Raw genomic sequence first — 18,297 nt, 5'->3', positions numbered from 1 at the left:
GCGCTGTCACACTTTGATTGGAGACTAGCACAAGGTTTGTCTTCTTCAAACATCTTCGCTTTTCCATTTTCTTCACGCGTAAGTTTTGATTTGGCGGGAGAAACAGAACTTGTTTGAACTTGAGCTTTTGTAGAGCTAAGTTCACTGATAATGTATTGCCCGCCCCTTTTGTGGTTGAGGCTGAGTTATGCATTGTTGGAATGACTGGTACGTTTGAAATTGTGTTGTCATCAGAAGACTTGAAATCCAAAGAATGGATATGCGTGTAAGAATGGAAGAGTCCACACCTCTATAGAGACCATATTGAGGCCGTGAAGCTTATGCGAATGTTTTGGGACCATATTTTTTTAGATTTTGTAACAGAACATGAGCTATTTTATGCTATACAATGAAGGGAAATAAAAGTTTTTACAATGAAAACACTATTATTTACACCATTCAAAGAAAGTCTCAGCTTAGGCAAGGAAAGCAAATAACAAATACTCAGATATGTGAAGACAGAAGGGCATTGATATCATATCAATGATATGGGATGTTCCAGAAACAAGAGAGCTTTTCCCAAAAGCCAAAATGTATTATGGTAACCTAATATAAGACTCTTCAAAAATCTTTAACATCTCAGAGAGACTATACAAATAAAAATTCTATCAACGGGCTTTTTGTTATACGAAACCGTCTTCACCACATCGTTGTGCGAAACAGAAAGTGAAACCCACAAACGAATGAAAGAAGAAAAAAAGTGAAACGTGTTTAATCGGAAAACGGTAATAAATAAGATGTGGGTTTAAACAAAGACGTCTTATTAATGGTCGGAAATATCAACGTTCGGTCGGTTACAAGGGGAAAGAAGAGAGTGCGACAGAAAGGAAGCCGGTGGCTCGATGAGCTACCGGAAAAGTACAACTAACGGTGAGATGAAGCAAAGGTGAAAACCCTAATCTAGCCGCCAAGTCTTAGTCAGTGAGATCCTTCTCTCGTTGTCTCCCCTTTCCCTTATATAGACGTCCTGATGCCTCGTCCTTGACCTAATTTACGCCATCTTGGTGGGCCTCCTCTGCTGGGCTGAGAAGCCCGTAGGTGTCCGAGCAGCCGCTGAGCTGGATGTACTTCAGTCGATGATAATCGACTAAAAGTAAGCCTCTTGAGCCGATCGATCGAGCCGTCGCTCTACCAAATCCGGGCCAGGCCTTTCTATTCCTCGGGCCTTGTGGGATGGTCAAATCCATCCTCTACAGTAAGTCCCCCCCCAGTCCATTAGTGAGCGAAGTGCTTTCTGGCTCGTGATGGATTCTAAGGTTTGAAGGTTTGAGGGAATAGAAGGCCTATCGGAAAGTTGGAGCGGTTGGTCGATGAGTCGCACAGCGTCGTTTTCTCGGAAGCGAGCAGTAGAAGCTTTATCGCTCCTTTTGATCGTTGTGTCGCATGAAGGCCGATTAGTCGCTGATAATCAGATCCCGATTGACATATCTTGATTAACCGTTGCTTTATTTCTTCATCCCCAGGCAACAGTTACATGTCATGCAATGGAAATAATCGATCCCTAATCCCTCACCGACCCGGCAAAGGTTGCAGAATGGACAATGGTAAACAGCTCTGAAAAGAATATAATAGTTTCTAAAGGTTAGAATAGCTGCACAAGTTTGATATTTTAACAAACGCAAATGTGGTAATGGGTTATTATATAGATCAAATTGTCTGCACAAGTTTGCTTACCTTTCATCATCGAAAAGTTTACAAATGCTGCAATAGTGCTTTGCCATAGGGAATCCATCGCATGAAGGCGTTGTGCAAATGGGGCCACAAGGTTGCACCTTGAGGCACCGAATGCAGAGCATTTCCGTCACCAATTTTCTGTAATGTGTTCCAAATATAAAATCATATCAGTGAGAACGAAAAACAAAGAATGCGTTTCAATTTAACTAGGGGAGATTGGCATAAGATATTACCTATCCATGGAGTGGTCGCTTACTTTGTCATGGCAGAATCTACAAGTGAACAACTGACCACAACAAGTAGCCCGAGGCTTGCAGTTTCGCTTGTAATGCTCGCATCCATATACCTGCTTCTCGGGATCTCGAAAAGACGGGAAACATCCAAGTGCAACATCACCATTTAACGCAGTTTCTGTTTCCTTGGGTTACGCTGAGCCACTATCCATCGACTGTTGAAAGTACCAACAATCGAATTTCAAAATAAATGTTATTCTAGAGGAAAAGGAATCTGGGTATGAGATATGTGAATTGTTTGATCGAGAAACGGTACTGAACGAGAGAAGGTTCGGTTTTTAGATGTGGGTTAAGCAAAGACGTCTTATTGATGATCGGAAAAGCGTTTCGTCGGTTACAAGGAAAGGGAATGTGTAAAAGGAAAAGAACCGGAGCTCAAAGAGCTTTACCGGAGAGATACAACAAGGCTAGATAACAAAGGTAAAACCCTAATCTAGCCGCCAAGTATGTATGAGCGATTTTGGATCCTTTCTACGCTGCACCACCTCCTCTCTTTTATAGTCGACTTAATGTTTTCCTGTGACCTAGCTTGCGTCTTCTTCATGGGCTTTTAACTCGCTGGGCCGAGAAGCCAACGTTGCTTCGCGGAGCCGTTTAACCAGATTCATTTAGTCGAAATGCAGCTGACCGAAAGTTCCCTCGCGCCGCGCCGAGAGACCGGCGCCCCGAGCCGCCGCGTCGAACCGTTGTTACGCCTTGTTCGGGTCGGGCCGTCTGTTCTCCAGGCCTTGAGGGATGGTTGAATCCATCCTCTACAGTAAGTCCCCCCAGTTCATCAGTGAGTGACGTTCTGTCGAACTCGATGAATTTGGAAAGTCAATGGTTTGGAAGAACAGACGGAGCGTTGCGAGAGTACGTTGCTTGGTCGATACATCGCGAGACATCGTCATATACTTCTCGTTTTATCGGGTGGTTTAATCGAATCTTGGTCGAACCAGTTTTTGTTTGGTTAGATCTGACCGTTGATTCGATCTGGGTTTGGGCCGGTTATCGCGAGAAGTCGAAACGACGCGTCGATTTCTTCAGGGGTTGGATACTGTTTCTAGGGCCATGTAGATTCAATGATGACGCCTCGGGGAAATGCCCCGCTTCCCCTCTATAAATACTCGTCCACTTTTCGTTCTCTCCATTGTTCTCTGCGTTATCCAGGTACTTTCTCTCTCTTCCTCTCTGGTTCTCTCTCTAGCTTGTTGTTGTTGTAGCATAGATAGCAATATGTCGTCTGGTGGGAGGTTATCTCGTAAACAGAAGGGGAAAGAGGTCGCGATTGCATCTAGTCCCGCGAGGGACGTGAGCGGGGTTCCGCTCGAAGAATTCGAACAGGTCCATCACGAAGCGATGATGGACACTCGGAATTTAGATCTGTCCCAAAGGATTTTGGTCTCCGAGTCAGCGTGCTCATATCGACAAGAAGTAGGAGGAAATCCAGCTGAGCCACAAGCCTGCGAGAGAGACAGTTCGGGTGGTGCGAGGGACGGTTCCCTCGTTAACTACGTGCCGACATGCTTTTACCCAGGAGAAATTTTTGAGGAACTCCCGGCAGTAGCTCCTGAGTTCCTGCGCTCCCCGGACGAGAGTGGCCAGGCCTGGGAGAACGTTATCGAGATGCAATCGACCCCTGATAGCGTGAAGAAGCTTTTGAGGGAACGTCGCGGACTGGGGGTGACCTTCCTGATTCCTTCAAAAAGCCTGAGGCCTTGGTCGCCACCGGTTGGGTTCCAGTGTGTCTACGAATCTTATTTTCAAGATGATATGAAGCTCTGGTTTCTGATCCCTCGATTAGTTACATCGTACATGAGGCGTCGAGGTGCAGCGCTAAGCCAGTTTCTGAATGGCTCATGGCGTATCGCGGTTGCCTTGATGGTTATGGTTGCAGAGATCGATGTCTCTATGAGTGTTCGCGTCTTCGAGGAGTTGACATCCATCATCTCGTTGGATGATGGCCTTTTCTCGATAAAGATGCAACCAAGCAATAACGTGATACGGAGACATCCTAATAAGACGTTCGATTGGCAGAGGTCTTATTTCTACGTTAAGTGCGACGACTCTGCCTTCGAGGATCCTCCGGATGAAGACTACCGTGTGTTGTAGAACACTCTGCTTGGTAGAATACCCTCGTTAACTCGGGTCATTTCTTCGTATACTAACCGTATTTTATTCTCATTGTCTTTTTTTGTAGCTGATCACCCGACTTCTCGCGAGTATCCAGAAGAATTCCTTTCGAGCCCTCATGCTGTTGCGAGACTCGCTCAAGAACATTGGGAGAATATTTCTTGGGAGAGGGTTCGCCGTTCCATCGATCGTATTTCCAGGAGTAAGTCCACTCTTTTCCTTCGTTCTACTACGAATCTTTGCTTCTGCTTTTGTAAATAATCTACTTTTATATGTCTTTCGTAGAGGATTGAAATTCGAGTTACCTTCCCTCGGCTAACAAGACTAAGAGGCGGATTTCGCTGTCCACCAAGGAAGAGCAGAAGAAGATCAATGAAGCAAGGAAAATGAGGGGCCTTCCTGATCTGAGCGCCATGATGGCGGCACAGCTTGGTCTGCCGAGTGCAGAGCCGTTGATACCTTCTGGCGAGATGGCGGCTACTGATACGACCGACGCGTCTCTCCAATGTTGCGACTCCTCGCCCGGCGCTGCCGCGGCTGCCTCGAAGAAGAGAAGCAAGAAGAGGTCTCACGATGATCCGTCCATTGGTGATGATCCCGAGACTCGATCAGAGGGAAATGATCGTTCTGAGCCCGTCGAGCCATCCACGAAGAAGAGAAAGAAGAAGAAACAGCAATCTCCGGAGGAGAACGTTGCAAACTGCGGTACTGAAGTTGCCCGTTCCTCTGCTCAAGCTGGCTCGATTGTCGAGCCGCCTCTTAATTTTGCCCTAACGGATGAGCCCCAGAACGTCTCGCCCGAGGTTCCACTCCAGAAGAAAAGGTCGAGGCAAGCGAGCGAGCCGGGAGCGGCCAGACGCCAGGTTCCTTCGGCTGCTGCTCCGTCGAACCCTGGGGCGTCTTCTCCTGGTTCGTCGACTGGTGGTGCTCCAGTCGTTAGGAAGACTCTGAGGGTTGAGTTTCCCGACCGTGTCTCATTTGAATACGATGGGCCGACTCCTCTCATCTATGCTCTGAACAGATGCGCGGAACTGGTCAGTCAAATCAAATACGGCCCGAAGTCTCTTCCGCCGGTTGCTGACTTGATCTTCAGGGATGAGTACGTTGATGCTGCTCGTACCAAGTTGCTGGTAAGATTTTCCCTTGACTCCTTCATCTTCTCCACTTGTGTCACATTTATTTTATTTGCTTAAGTGCTTTGGCTTCCTTGTTTTGCAGTGTGACGGGGTTTCGAACTTCGTCGTCGAGAAATACGACACTGCGCTGAAGGAAGCGCTTGCAGAGTCGAATAAGTTGAAGAAGACGGTGGCGGCCAAGAGCAGAATCCTTCGCCGAAAGAGGGCGGAATGGCAAGCGGAGTACGATAAAATGGCGGAAAAACGAGATCGAGCGGTTGCTCAGAGAAAAGCTCAAAGGAAGCGAGCTGACGCAGCTGAGGACGAGCTTTCCATCGTTCGCACTACTATCGAAGCTCTGGAGCTACGAAAGGCCAATCTTATGGAGGAAATGGGAGCCAAGCCCGCGGAGCATAAGAAAGAATTAGACCGACTCAGGGACTCGCGCATCTATGAGGTTACAAGGGAAAGGGTGAAGGTCGAAACCGAGATGATCGCGAAGTCTAACAAACACTTTGGGAATCTCCGCGACTGGCGGGCTCGCTACGCGCCCTTCGACACAGCGCGGCTGCTGCAGAGTCAAGCATTCGGAACTAAGAAATTCATTGAAGCTTTCAAAGCTAGTGGCCTCAAAATCCCTCAAGAGACCATTGACATGTTTGCTGCCCAAGAGGAGCAGTTCGAGAGGGAAGTCACGAAACTAAACCCGGGCGAGATTCCTGAGGGCGACTTGGCTCTGTCTCCACTTAGGCTCGACTCGTATTTTGTCGACATGCGAGCCTTCGCAGGCTTCAACCCGCACGGATCCAATGCACATTTGATCGATTCGAGGACCGCCGTTGCCCCTCAGAATCCTACTACTCATCCTGAGGCTTCGATTACTCCTTCTCGTTCCTCGGGACATAAGGCCTCAGGAGGCAATTTGCTGGCTCCCGTCGCTCAAAGCGACGGTGAGGTGACGACTTTGGCGCTGGATCAGGCTGGGACTGCTGTCTTCGAGATATACGATTCCTCAGCTGCTGGCCAAGAGGGCGATCAGGAAGGGGAATCGAGCAAGGGTGAGGGCGATGAAGAGATTGACAAGGGTCAAAGCAGAGAGGCAGATGATTCCCAGGCCAACCCTCCTGATGATCCGTTTGGGGTTCATGAGACGACTCCTCACGTCGAAGACGAAGGCGCAGATCATTCGACGAATGTGGACTCTCCAGGACCGTCCGTCGGCGATGATGACGCTGCGCAGGAGCTCGCCAAAGATGCTGAGGAGTGCCTCTTCGTCCTTCTCGAATTTTAAACTTTATCTTCCCTTTGGTATTTTGACTTGGCCCAGAGTGGCCTTTTGTTTGCTTGAGACTCCATCTGCCTTTTCTTTGTTTGAAGACTTTATGAATTCCGCTTCATTTATCTTACTTCCTCAGATTCCGAGTACTCAACAAATCGTAGAATTTCCGCTTGAGTCTTCGAAGGATCATAAGAAAGTATAGACTTTGAATTGAGTTTAAGGGACTTAGTAGATATTGACCGAAAGCGGTTTATGTAGAGCGTGTGATTTGCGCTGTATCGAGACAATGGCATCATCGTCGTTGTCTCGTATAGATTGCGACTTTAATGGACTTGCGGCCGTATGTCGCCTAGTCGTTAATCGTTAAGTTCTTTCGCTCGTTAGTGCCGTTATCCGTACGTCGACTAGATACGGGTCTGAGGCGGGCAACTTAAGACCAAGAGAAATTTTTAAATGACGACGGTTCCTAATCTGATCTCAAAGTTATTCCTAAGCATTCGGTTGGCCAAACCTTACTTAGTAAATTATGAAATGGATAGGAGTTATCATTTTGGACATATCGGCTATTGCCGTGATATGACCAGGTTCCCACCAGTACGTGTCTGATCAGGACATACTCGATAGTGGGGTACGAGTGCCGGTACGTTCGTTCGAGAGGCCGGGGCGAGCTCGTGTAGGCATCGCATGGATGATGCGACTTCTCGAGGGAGAAGTTTGTTTTTTTTTGTTACAGCTGGACCTGTTAAGGCTGCCTACGTACCTCCTTTGTGGAGGATCAAGCCGTTCGTAGTTCTTTGTTTTTCGAGTAAAAGTGGCTGGGAAAGCGCATTTACTCTTTTTTTTTTTTTTTTTTTTTTTGCAACGAGTGAATGTGACCGTGAGTCGTTTATTCGCTTTTTGGTGCTTGTTCAGTTGTGGAAACGCCGAAGGTGCTTCGAGTTCCAAGCTCGTGGCACTGCTCCGCCGGTTGAGGTTTCGAGATGGTAGACCCCGGGTTTGACTATCTCAGTGATCTTGTAGGGTCCCTCCCAATTGGCTCCGAGTTTTCCGGCTTTCCATTCCTTTGTATTCTCTAACACCTTCCACAGAACGAGGTTACCTAGTTCGAGAGGCCGAGATTTAACCTTCTTGTTATAATAGCTCTCGATCTGGTGCTGGTAGTTCTGAATGCGAAGTAGTGCTCGGTCGCGTTTTTCCTCGATGTTGTCTAAAGCGTCGAGGAGCATGTCGTGGTTAAGTTCGACATTCTGCGGCATTTTGGAACGGCGCAAGCTTGTTACGTTTACTTCGGCGGGCACCATTGCTTCTACTCCATAGGCCATCGAGAAAGGGGTAGCTTTCGTTGCTCCACGCGGGGTTGTTCTATGGGACCACAGGACTCCGTCCAGTTCGTCAGCCCAACAACCCTTCTTCAAGTCGAGTCACTTCTTGAGTCCGTCGACGATCATTTTGTTAGTTGACTCGGCTTGACCGTTGCCCTGCGGGGTTCTCGGTGTTGACATGTTTAGACGGATTCTCCACCTGTCGCAGAACTCTCTGAAGTTATGTGAGATAAATTGCGATCCGTTGTCGGTGATTATCTCGTAGGGGAGCCCGTGCCTGCAGATGATGTTTTTCCAGACGAACTTCTGTACCTCCTTATCCGTGATTTTGGCGTAGGGTTCTGCTTCCACCCACTTGGTGAAGTAATCCATTAGGACTAGGATGAATCTCTTCTGTCGAGAGCTCGGCATAGGCCCGATTATATCCATTCCCCATCGCATGAAGGGGTACGGCACCGTCAAGGTATGGAGCAATTCCGTCAGACTGTGGATGGTTGAAGCGTGTCGTTGGCACTTGTCACATTTCTTGATGTAATACTCGCAGTCCGCGTTCATTGTTGGCCAATAGAAACCGAGGTTCTTCACCTTCAGTGCGATATCTCGCCCTCCTGAGTGATTGCCTGCTGCTCCTTCATGCATTTCGGCCATAACAAGTCTTGTTTCATATCCAAAAATGCACTTAAGGAGTACTTTTGTTGCGGTCCATCGACGAAGTTGTCCGTCCATGGCGACGTAGTGCGCACTACGTCGCTTGAGTCGTCTTGCTTCCCACTTCTCTGTAGGTAGTATGCCGTCGGGTAAGTAAGCAAAGAACTCCGTTCGCCAATCATCGAGCTGACCTCCCGTCGGGCGAGGTTCTGCTTCGTCAATGTGCATTGCATCAGTGACGGACGCCGTGATGGCCAGCTGCTCGGCTGTTGGACTGATGCTTGGCTTCTCGATCCTGTGTATCGAGATTGTCCTCTTCACTTGGTCGTGTAGCTTGCTTCCGAGGGCTGCAAGAGCGTCTGCGCATACGTTCTCTCCGCGAGGAACCTTCGTGAGTTCAAAGAACTCAAAATCTTGTGTGAGGTCTTTGACGAGCTTCAGGTAGGCATCCATCCTATCGTTCCTGGCGTCGTAGTCTCCGAGAAACTGACTCACCACGAGCTGGGAATCACAGTACGCGCTGATTCGTTTGGCTTTGACTGCTTTAGCGAGACGGAGGCCTGCGATGAGGGACTCGTATTCGGCTTCATTGTTGGATGCCGCGAAACCAAAACTGAACGACTGTCGGATTAGATCGCCTGTAGGCGACTGTAACTGTACGCCTGCCCCTGAACCTTTGTTCGTAGACGACCCATCTACGTGTAGTATCCAGTTTAGGCTTGGTAGTACAAGATTTTGTTCTAGCTCCGGCGTTAACTCGATTAAGAAATCAGCAAGGACTTGTGACTTCGCTGCTGTGCGATTTTTGTACATGATGTCGTGCTCGCTTAGTTCCACTTCCCATTTAGTTAGTCTTCCTGATTGGTTGGTGTTTTCCGTCACCGTCCTAAGGGGTTGGTTGGAGAGTACTTCGATGGTATGCGACAAGAAGTAAGGCCTGAGTTTTCTGGCCGAGGTGATGATGGCGATAGCCATCTTCTCCAAGGTTGGGTATCTCGTTTCTGGTTCTGTCATGCGTTTGCTGATGTAGAAAATAGGTTTCTGTTCACCTCGATCCTCTCGTATGAGTACGCTACTGACCGCCGAGGAAGTGACGGCGATATATAGGGATAGGGTGTCACCGACCTCGGGCTTCGACAGAACCGGAGGCGTCGTGAGGTAATGTTTGAACTGATTGAAAGCTTCTTCGCATTTTTCATCCTACATGAATCTTTTATTTCCCCGCAGGAGTTCGTAAAAAGGGACGCACTTGCCCGTAGATCTTGAGATAAACCTGTTGAGTGCCACAATCCTTCCGGTTAAACACTGTACTTCGCGAGTGGTCCGGTACGTCGACCTTTGAGGCTTTGCCCATTGGCGTGATTGAGGTTCCAGAGATCCGTAGCGGTGGCTTCCTGGCGAGTAAACATGATATAGTTCTTGAGGAAAGCCGTCGAGAGGTCGTGAAAACTGTTGACGGAGTTTTCTTGGAGGCCGGTGAACCAGTTGAGAGCGATTCCTTCTAGGGTTTCGACGAAAAGTCGACAAAAGTCGGCGCCCTTTTCTTCGTCAGAGAGGTTTACGCGTCGCATCACGATGTTGAACGACGTGACATGGGCAGAAGGGTCAGAAACGCCGTCGAAGGTCGGAAGACGAAGCTTGTCCATCTTTCGGAGTCGGACCCCCGTTATTTTTTCTGTAAACGGCGTCCGGGGAGATTCTGTGAGGACACGCTCGATCTGAGAAGCGGACGTAGTCACGTTATGGATCTTAGAGTTTATATCGAGCACTGACTGCTTTAACGCGGCGAGCTCGTTTATGGTCTGCGTGTCGAGACCTCCAGGGGTTTGAGCCGTATCGCCGTCGTTGACATCTTGTCTTCAGCGTGCGCCGGCGTCGCGCCTGTTGCTCTCTATGTGCTAAACAGATGTCTTCGGTACTGAACCGTTGAGGCTTCCACGTTCGCTGCGAGAGGAGCCAAGATTTTTGCGAGCGCCGCGATTTGGTCGGTCGCCGCCTTCTGGGCTGTGTCCCGTTGCACGAGGCGCGCCATGATGGTCTCTATGGAAGCGGGTGGTAGTGGCGCCGGTGTTGCAGGAAAAGACGTAGGCGTCGTTTCGGGAGCTTCATGCCCTTCTCCAGAGGAAGAGCCGTCGTTGCTCGTCGCCATCTTGTCAACGTTACTTTGCTAAAGCCCAACAGTGGGCGCCAACTGTTTGATCGAGAAACGGTACTGAACGAGAGAACGTTCGGTTTTTAGATGTGGATTAAGCAAAGATGTCTTATTGGTGGTCGGAAAAGCGTTTCGTCGGTTACATGGAAAGGGAATGCGTAAAAGGAAAAGAACCGGAGTTCAAAGAGCTTTACCAGAGAGATACAACAAGGCGAGATAATAAAGGTAAAACCCTAATCTAGCCGCCAAGTATGTATGAGTGATTTTTGATCCTTTCTACGCTGCACCCCCTCCTCTCTTTTATAGTCGACTTGATGTTTTCCTGTGACCTAGCTTGCGTCGTCTTCATGGGCTTTTAACTCGCTGGGCCGAGAAGACCACGTTGCTTCGCGGAGCCGTTTAGCCAGATTCATTTAGTCGAAATGCAGCTGACCGAAAGTTCCCTCGCACCGCGCCGAGAGACCGGCGCCCCGAGCCGCCGCGTCGAACCGTTGTTACGCCTTGTTCGGGCCGGGCCGTCTGTTCTCGAGGCCTTGAGGGATGGTCGAATCCATCCTCTACATGAATGAGATTGTAGATTCTATACCGTTCAGAAGGTTGTTCCATGAAGGACACACAAAGATATTAATATATACTATGCCACTTTGTCAGTTTTTTTTTTCAAGTAATACAGAGGATTATATTATCGATTTGGAGTTCTATGTTTACGTCAGGCATGCATGAAAATGTAACGAATATATGCAGGGAAATAGTGGAAAAACAGACCTGGTCCTCCAATTTTGTACTAGATAGTCCTTTCTCCTTGGATCAAGTGTTGTGACCTGATAAACCTTTCTGATTTCAGCCTTCTAGTTTCGTTCTGATTCATGCGGAAAATATCTTTCCAACCCGGCTTAAAAAGTTGACCAGTTTGGTCCAAGACTTCTTGATGATCATAATCTATATAAAAAAAATTAACATAAGCAAAAAAAACTTAGCAGAGAAAAACTACATAGCCAATCGAAGTATGAGTTATGAAGTCCAACGCAAATACATCTAAGGTCTACATAAAACTAGCTAGATGTTAACTTGGTGAAAACTAGTAAGGCAATTGCTTTTACCTCTGTGTAGACTAGGTTTGGCTCTTTCCATTGAGGATGAGTCGGGTGATCCTTTCCAGCATTCATTGAGCCATTCATCGAACATCGTGTTCTTGGTTGCCTGCTTCCACGTATCCATCATTCTAGTTTGCTCATCTTCAGAAAGTGCAGAAGTCACCCATGGTAACATGGATTGAAGAACTTCAGCACCAGTTGTCCTGATTATACGACCCACAATCTTGTCTTGCTCTTGAATGGAGAAGTGTTTGTCAAATAGAAGCCAGAGCTCCAATTCCTCCAAGAATATATGCTGATCCAGTGTGATCTTAATGGATTTGCACATCCCTTGTAGCTTTGTAGCCAGTTCGTTGTACTTCTTCTTGCAGTCACCGTTATCAGTATCAGGCCGAACAGTGTCAGTTTAACTTACGTCCCCCATCATAGAATCAATCTGTATCTTCTCATGAAGAACTGCGAGTTCAGTAAGAACACTGTAAATATCTCCAAACAACTTCTCCTCGTGTTTATGGTCGAGCGTGTAAGAGTGACTGACATTGTGAAGCGTTGATAGAGTAAAGATACTGATAGTAGAGAAAACGTATGTATATTAATGATCAACATCTTCACCCCTTAACTCTAAACCCTAATGTCTAAATTAATTTACCATTGGAGTATAAATGCATATTTATCTCTTTTGATAAAACATTAAGTGCTATTTTTGTTATTTTTATTGTTAGAGATTATATTTGTGACAAAAACTTTTTTAGTGCTATCCTAGTCATTTTCTCATTTCTAATCTATGTAAAGAATCAATGCCATCGGCATATTTTTTATGTAAGGAGTCTTTTTTCTCTATCATACAAGATGAACGTGAGGAAGCGACAAAAGATGAACAGATTAAAACATCAGATGAAGACATTGACTCTTCTTATTGCAATCACACGTTCATATATATGATTTCATTCGATCAGTTCATTTTACATTACTCTATCAAATGTGCATAGACGACACTTTTATTCGATCGGATAGTTTACATTATTGCAACCACACTTCAACACAAATCTCCCAGACATTGATTTACAACACGATCCTAGGAGAGACTCTTCCGGATCTCAGACCCGACCCGATACTCTCCATAGGAGAGACCGGTAGAGTAAAGATACAGATAATAGAGGAAATGTATGTATATTGATAGTAAGCTCGATAAGTACAACAATGGAGATCTCTATCACCTGAGAATCTTAACTACTCTATCACCTGAGTAGACTCAGCTCATCGCTAAGAATCATCAATGTACTTAATCGATAAAGATCTAACAACCATGTCAATGACTATTTATACTCCTTTGTTTATTCTTCAAGTCTGTAACCGTAAACCTTCTTTTTCCACTAGAGTCTTTTAATCCACTTCTTTCCCTTTCTTCCTCTTGTAAGTATATTTGAACCTATCAATACTCCCCCCCCCCCATTGAGAGCAAGCTTGCCCTCAAGCTTGTAATGAGGAAAAGAAGCTTGAAACTCAGTCAGCAACACCCAAGAAGCATCATGATCCAAGTGACCCTTCCATTGTACCAGCACCTCTAGCAACCCGTCTTCATTAGTTCTCGAAGCCAACACATCCTCTGGTTCCCATATTAAATTCTCCAAATCTGTGCAAGTAGGTGGTATCTCTTGTAAGACGTGATCCTGTCTTAAAGCTGCCTTCAATTGCGAAATGTGAAAAACAGGATGTATCTTTGATATTCCATATTCACTTCCTTTTGATCCAGCAAATATTTCAAACTTCTCTGATCAGTGTGGACAATAAACTTCCTCCCCAGTAGATAGTGCTTCCATTTAAGCACTGACATGACCACTGCCATCAATTCTCTTTCATATGCAGGTTTCAGTTGTTCTCTTGCCGTTAAACCGTGACTGAGGAAGGCAATAGGACGACGATCCTGCATCAGAACTGCTCCCACTCCAAAGCCCGAAGCGTCTGATTCAATGATAAAGGGCTTGTTGAAATCTGGTAAAGTCAGCACAAGAGCTGAGACCATTGCTTGTTTGAGCCTTTCAAATGCATGTTGTGTTGACGCCGACCATTCAAAGTTATCCTTCTTCAATAAGTCTGTTAGCGGTCGTGCTATTGTTCCATAACTCTTTACATATTGTCTGTAATAACCTGTCAACCCCAAGAACCCTCGAAGCTGTTTAACTGATCTCGGGATGGGCCATTTCTTCATAGTCTTTGTTTTAGCAGAATCTGTTGCGACACCATCCTTTGAGATGATATAACCGAGATAGTCTACTTGCAATAACCCAAAAGAACACTTCTTCTTGTTCGCTAGTAGCTTCTGTTGTTCCAGTATCTGTAACACCACTCGCAAATGTTCTTCATGTTCTTCCATCGTTCTACAATAAACCAACACATCGTCAAAGAAGACTAAGACAAACTTCCTGAGATACTTCTTGAAGATTGTGTTCATCAAGGATTGGAAAGTGTCTGGGGCGTTTGTAAGCCCAAATGGCATTACAAGGAACTCATAGTGTCCCTCCACTGTCCTGAAAGCAGTCTTCAAAATGTCTTCTTCTTTCATACGAATTTGATGATACCCTGCACGCAAATCCAGTTTTGAGAAAGCCATAGCTCCATGTAATTCGTCTAGGAGCTGATCAATAACTGGGATGGGAAATCTGTCTGGAATCGTTGCTTTGTTCAGCGCTCTGTAATCAATACAAAATCTCCAAGTTCCATCTTTCTTTTTGATCAATAATACTGGACTTGAAAATGGACTTGTGCTGATTCTGATGATTCCCGATTCCAGCATTTCATTCACCATCTTTTCCATAATCACCTTTGTTGCGTGTGGGTAAAGGTAAGGTCTCAAGGAGATGCGGTAACTCCTGGTTGCAAATTTATTGCATGATCAATGCCTCTAAAAGGAGGTAAGCCCGTAGGAAGGACAAACACATGATCAAAATTTTCCAAGAGTTTTGCCAACGTCAACGGAATACACGGAATGGGTAATGTTACCTCACTGACTGATGTATAAAGCTCTACTCTTCCTTTAACATCAGTAGTTGAGATAGGAGCCAATGACTTCATCGAGAGTTTGGAACAATGGAGTGTTGGATCCCCGAACAGTGTTGCCCTTGATTGTTTCTGCTTGCAGCTTCAGAACTTGATCTCTGTGAGTTGTACCCGGAAAATAACTTCAGTGGGTTTGTAAAGGGTATTGGTTGAGTCACTGCACCATTCTTTGTTGCTTCACTCACCACTTTACAGAAAGCACTCGATTCCATTCTTAGAACTGCTGCAATATGGTTCTCTAACCCCTTCGGTTCCTTCATTCTTATAACTTCCTTCATTTCTTAATTGAGACCGTTGTAAAATATCTTGATCAGATGATCATCGGCCAAGTTCAGCACTAGCGCTGAGAGCTCCTCAAATTCTGAAATGTAGTCACTTACTGAACCGGTCAGCTTGATGGCAAAAAGTCTGCTTGCAGGTTCATCTTCAATAGACTCTGAAAAACGCAGAATCAGCTTCTCTTTAAACTCAAACCAGCTCGCAAAGCCTTTTCGTTTCAACTCCCAACCAAACCATTTCTTAACCTTCCCTTCTAAACTCAATCCAACCAACTCCAACTTTTCATCATCCTCATACTTCCCAATAGTAAACCATCTTTCCACCTCTGTAATCCATACATAAGGTTGTGTTCCTGCAAAGACTGGCATCTAGATTTTTTGCAACATCGAATCTCTATTCACAACATTCATATACCCAGCTCGATAACCTAGCGGATGATAATCCCGGTTTCGTTCCCAATTTTGTGAGTATACCTTGTGTTGAGAAGATCCTGGTTCCATTTGTGGCCTCGTCGCCGAGTCAGGTTTCTCCAGAATCGTGAGTATCGATCGCAACTGTTGATTCACCTCATCGAGCTTTGAATCTGCTTGTTTGCGAGCTCGATTGAAACGAATGTAACCGCCTTTTAGAAACTCCATATCCATATCTTGATCTTCGACTTCGAATTACTCCTCCGATTCAACCGGTCTCGAACTTTCCCCCACTTTCGCCTTCGACATCGCATCGTCGTCGTTGTGATTTGGACCTCCGATCGCGTTCGATTCGTCCAGTTTCACCGCACCAATGATAGAGTAAAGATACTGATAGTAGAGAAAACGTATGTATATTGATGATCAACACGAGAAGTACAATAATGGAGGACTCTATCACCTGAGATCCTCAACTACTCTATCACTTGAGTAGACTCAGCTCATTGCTAAGAATCATCAATGTACTTCTTCGATAAAGATCTAACAACCATGTAAATAACTATTTATACTACTTCAATTACAAAGTTGGCTCCTTCTTTTATTCTTCAAGTCTATAACCGCAAACCTCCTGCTTCTACAAGAGTCTTCTAAGCCACTCCTTTCCCTTTGTTCCTCCTGAATATATAGTTGAACCTATCAAGTGTCTCTTTCGATTCCAAAGCTGGAAATAGGATATCATCTTCCGCATTACTATGAGCCTTGTAGAAACCCCGGAGTAGGTGAAATCGACCAATGAATTGGCGAATAAACGTTTCATCGCAATCAATGAGCTTTCCAGATTCAAGACAACACTGGAACGAAGAATCTTCTACACCACGTGAAGCTATAGTATCTCTTTTCCCTCACAACCAGGTGAAGATAACCTACAAGAAGGAAAAATATCAAACAACAACTCCAAAAGTCTTTCGGATCTTATATCAAAACTTACCTGCTGAAGGAGCTTCTCGCCAGGAACTATCTTGCTCAGGCACTTCTGCAACTCCTTGGATTCATCAATCGAAATGGAGGAAGCAAGCCACGGAAGAAACACGGCAAGCATATTCACAGGAATGCTGCAGAGAAACCTCCACACTATGTAAGCTTGCTCCTTGTGCTTAAATTTCTCAATAAGTAACGGGAACACCTGTCGAGAAAAAACTTTATAATAAAGGCCAATACGTAATCATAAATATTAACTCTGTGTTTAACATAAATCAAAGAAACTACGCCTTTTCTGTGAAGGAAGAAACAAGAACACCAAACAAAACGTAACCTGTTTCTGTTCTTTAGCCAAGTTCTGGCTAACAGATGTCTTAAGTGCTCCAGTACTGCTCGACAATTCCCTCCGATGACTCTCATCGATCTCCGTGGCCGAATTTAGCAGCTCAAAAAGATGATCGAAGAGTGTGCTTCACCTTGATGTTCAAGAAAATACGTCTGCGCTACGTTCTTCACGCGTATGTCAAGAGCTGAAAAGATCACCTACATCCACAGATACATACAACCGACAACAGCTTCTCCTCATAATACACATAGGCTGCAATACATTTCATATCTTCAAAGCACTAATCAGAATCAAGAAAATGATGAACAGCAATCAAGTGCAGCGCAGCTATATGATCCCGCCTCAATCACAAGAACCAATTCGAGCACAAATGTAAAATCAAAGCACAAATTGTGATTTTCGAATGTTTCCACATATAAGAGAGGCGGCTTTTGGCATTACCTCGTCATCGGCATTGCAGTGATGCTTATAGATGGATCTAAGGAAACGGTACCGTTCACGGAGAAGACAGAGATCAACATGGTGACCTGTAGCAAACTCGATCCCCAACCTGTGAAGCGATTCGAGCTCACTGCATACAGCCTTGTAAAAAGAAGAGGAAAATCAGGAACGGAGAAATCTCTTCCGCGTCCTCCGAGGACGTATTCGCCACAGGCGGAGTGCTCGTAAGGACCGTTGTTGATGAAGACGCCACGCCACTCCTCCTCCTCCGCCTCTCGCCGCCTCAAACTTCATGTTGTTTGAGTTTTTGAGAAGCAAACAGCTTGCGGTTTCGCATGCGACATACACTTCCAGGCTGACCCATTGAATTAACAAACACCATGTCGTTTTACTAGTCTCAGCGATTCGTGTCTGATATCGATGTTGATTTTGATTTTGATTTTTTTAAAGGAAACCGGGAGAAAAGGACTCCCAGTATTAATTTAATAGAAAACTCCAGACTACAAATGAACTTGTCGAGGCCGTAGGGGTCCATCGACATCTTCTCGCAAAAGACTAACAACATCCAAATGTGCAGTGTCTAATTTATGAAAACCAAACGGAAAAGAAAAAGTAAGGTTAGCCAAACCATCAGCTAAGTGGTTTGTTTCCCTATACACGTGAACGATTCGGACTAACCAGTCCATTGTTAAAAAGCCATGGCACAGCCGTATCCAGAAAAGAAAGCGGATGAGTCTCGCCAATCCCCAATGTAAGAAACTCCACTACCATTTTAGAATCAACCTCCACCTCCAGCCTACTAATAGCTTTCTTCCGTGCAATGAAAAGTCCATAGTAAACGCCCCACAGCTCCGCCAAAGGAGCACAGCACCTCCCTATGTTAAGTACAAATCAACTGCACCACTCACCATCACCATTTCTCAACGCTCCCCCTGCAGTTGCCAGTCCCGGGTTTCCATGAGAGGCCCCATCCGTATTCAGCTTCATCCACCCCACCCGGGACTGGCAACTGCAGGGGGAGCGTTGAGAAATGGTGATGGTGAGTGCTGCCATCACTT

At 45.8% G+C, this 18,297-nt stretch overlaps 1 protein-coding gene across 1 annotated transcript; it reads right to left on the bottom strand.

Annotated features, from left to right (window-relative positions):
• Nucleotides 1-7,933: 7,933 nt before the first annotated feature.
• Nucleotides 7,934-10,128, bottom strand: LOC106319889. The gene is made up of 2 exons (XM_013758289.1): nt 9,787-10,128; nt 7,934-9,682 (listed from the first exon to the last, which is right to left on the bottom strand). The coding sequence occupies exons 1-2, from the start codon at nt 10,126-10,128 to the stop codon at nt 7,934-7,936; spliced, it is 2,091 nt and encodes a 696-aa protein (XP_013613743.1).
• Between the last annotated feature and the right edge of the window lie 8,169 nt (nt 10,129-18,297).

This window comes from Brassica oleracea, unplaced genomic scaffold (assembly GCF_000695525.1).
Source record: "Brassica oleracea var. oleracea cultivar TO1000 unplaced genomic scaffold, BOL UnpScaffold00679, whole genome shotgun sequence".
Taxonomy (NCBI): domain Eukaryota; kingdom Viridiplantae; phylum Streptophyta; class Magnoliopsida; order Brassicales; family Brassicaceae; genus Brassica; species Brassica oleracea.
Note: the sequence above shows the minus strand (reverse complement) of the source record. Positions and strands in the feature narration are given on the sequence as shown.

Excerpts from the sequence above, each read along its gene's own strand:
- LOC106319889 (XM_013758289.1), bottom strand. The coding sequence starts at position 10,128 with ATGGACAAGCTTCGTCTTCCGACCTTCGACGGCGTTTCTGACCCTTCT. Across the intron at positions 9,683-9,786 it reads GACCACTCGCGAAGTACAGT|GATGAAAAATGCGAAGAAGC; the intron begins GTTTAACCGGAA and ends AGATTCATGTAG.